At 37.7% G+C, this 2,544-nt stretch overlaps 1 protein-coding gene across 1 annotated transcript; it reads left to right on the top strand.

Moving 5' to 3' along the window:
* The first annotated feature begins 225 nt into the window (after nucleotides 1-225).
* On the top strand, nucleotides 226-985 carry LOC112502702. Its single transcript, XM_025106682.1, has 2 exons — nucleotides 226-352; nucleotides 549-985. Exons 1-2 carry the CDS (start codon nucleotides 226-228, stop codon nucleotides 983-985), a joined length of 564 nt encoding a protein of 187 aa, XP_024962450.1.
* Nucleotides 986-2,544: the final 1,559 nt, after the last annotated feature.

Below are 2,544 nucleotides of genomic sequence, written 5' to 3'. Positions count from 1 at the left end.
ATAAAAACGGATAACTGACCTCCTCAACAACCAACTGTTAAAACGTGTTCGCGATGTCAACAGGTGCATCAAGAAAATTGTCAACCTGATCTGAAGAGATGTTATCGGTGTAGTGAGTCAATTCATCTATCGATGGATTGCACAATACCTAAAAGATGTTTTCAGTGCAATTCGCCCGATCATATTCGACCAAACTGTCCATAGTTGAGAGTTCCCCGATTAACCATGGGAGGAAATACCTCAAGTAATCGTGGCAGGCCTAGTGCACTGAGGGGAGGACAGAGTGGGGTGCGGGGCCGATCATTTCAGATGACAAAAAGTAAGGCCGAAACAACACCAAATGTGGTAACAGGTACTTTTTCTTGTAAATTCCGTATATGCTAAAGTGCTATCTGATTCTGGTGTGAACTTTTCTTTCATATCACCATCATTTGCTAATTGTGCATACATAAATTCTATGCCCCTTAATCATACATTAGTGGTTGATACCGCTAATAGTTGTGTGTCTATTATCTATCTGTTTATTGATTGTATAATTGAAATTGAAGGGTGTGGGCTGTCGATCCAATTATTTCCTATGCCGATGAAAGAATTCGACGTTGTAGTGGGAATTGATTGGTTAGCAGAAAATCGGGCCAGTATTTTGTATACAAAGAAAATTATCATTATTGATTTGCCGGAGAAAAGACCAATTGTTATTTATGGTGATCAGCAGGATCACCATACCAACTTGTTATCAGTGTTGAAAGCCCGAAAATGTATTGAGAAAAGATGTCAGGGTTATCTAGCTTCTGTGATAGATTCAAAGAAAGAAAAAGGCAATCAAGAGTCAATTCCGGTTGTCTGTGACTATCCAGAAGTCTTTTTGGAAGATTTGACCGGTCTACCGCCTGATAGATCTATCGAGTTCAAAATTGATCTGGTACCCAGGGCAGCACCAGTGGCTAGAGCACCGTATCGATTAGCGCCATCAGAATTGAAATAGTTGGTTACTCAGTTGAAGGATCTTCTTGACAAAGGTTTTATAAGACCAAGTATTTCATCTTGGGGTGCTCCAGTTCTGTTTGTCAAGAAGAAGGATGGATCAATGCAGATGTGTATTGATTATTGGGAATTGAACAAGCTAACAATTAAGAAAATAAGTATCATCTACCAAGAATCGATGATTTATTTGATCAACTAGCGGGAGCCAATTACTTTTCAAAAAATCGATTTGCGGTCGAGATACCATCAGTTAAAAGTCAGAGAAGAAGATGTTGCTAAGACTGCTTTCCAAACTCAATATGGGAATCATGAGTTTTTGGTTATGCCTTTTGGTTTAACCAATGCTCCTGCAGCTTTCATAAATCTGATGAACCAAGTATGTAGTGAATATCTTCATAACTTCGTTATTGTGTTTATCAACGATATTCAACTCGAAATCTGAAGAAGAGCATGTTGAACACCTTTGTCGGATTCTTGAACTTTTAAAGAAAGAAAAGTTGTATGCAAAATTTTCCAAATGTGAGTTCTGGTTAAGAGAAGTACATTTTCTGGTCATGTCATATCTGAAGCAGGAGTGAAAGTTGATCCTGCTAAGATTGAAGCGGTAGAGAAATGGGATGCACCGAAAACTCATTCTGAAGTCCGTAGTTTTCTGGGATTAGCAGGTTACTACCGCAAATTTATTCAGGATTTCTCTAAATATGCAGTACCGTTGACAAAGTTGACTCGGAAAAATATTAAGTTTCAGTAGGAATAAGATCAACAAATAGCTTTCCAATTGTTAAACTATCGTCTTTGCAGCGCTCCGGTTTTGTCTTTGCCAAAGGGATTAGAAGATTTCATGGTCTACAGTGATGCATCAATCTAAAGAAGTATTTGGCGGATCCGAGCCTGGCAGTGCCATTACCAAAAGTAAGAGTAGAAAGTAAATTGAACTTTGTAGACACACAAGAAGCTATAACTGATCGGAAAACCAAAGTACTGCGAAACAAGAAAATCAATCTGGTAAACGTTCAGTGGCATTTTCACAAAGGTTCAGAGGTAACTTGGGAGTTGGAATCCGAAATGAGAACCGAATATCCGTGGTTATTTGATTGAATGAATTCTGGGACGAAATTCTTTTGAGAGGTGGATAATGTGATAACATGGTTCTGGTTATCACCTGAGATAATTGTTATGTGATTACTTGATTACATGATCACATGAATATCTGACTAATTGTTATAATGGGTCATGTGGAAACATGCTTACATGAGATTATATGTAAGTGTGTATATTCTCATGCATGGAAAAATATGATTATGTATGTATGCATGGAAATGTATGTAGTTTTTTTTATATATGTGCATACATATGAGATTGTGAGTATGGATGTGTGTCCATGCATATTCTATGCATGGGTGTTGGGGTGTTCAGGAAAAGAATCTTTATAATTCTTTCTATGACCACCTTCTTTTTAAGGAAGGTATAAAAGGGAAGTGTTGGGAAGAGGGCAAGCTTCTTGCCATTTTTGGAATAAAATTGAGAGAGTTTTCTGTGGGATTTGCTTGCTAAAACTTT

This window comes from Cynara cardunculus, unplaced genomic scaffold, assembly GCF_001531365.2.
Source record: "Cynara cardunculus var. scolymus isolate 2C unplaced genomic scaffold, CcrdV1 Un_Scaffold_1796, whole genome shotgun sequence".
NCBI classification, from domain to species: domain Eukaryota; kingdom Viridiplantae; phylum Streptophyta; class Magnoliopsida; order Asterales; family Asteraceae; genus Cynara; species Cynara cardunculus.
Note: the sequence above shows the minus strand (reverse complement) of the source record. Positions and strands in the feature narration are given on the sequence as shown.

Coding starts and splice junctions, on each gene's coding strand:
- LOC112502702 (XM_025106682.1), top strand. CDS start 226: ATGGGAGGAAATACCTCAAGTAATCGTGGCAGGCCTAGTGCACTGAGG. Junction 353..548: donor AACACCAAATGTGGTAACAG/GTACTTTTTCTT, acceptor TTGAAATTGAAG/GGTGTGGGCTGTCGATCCAA.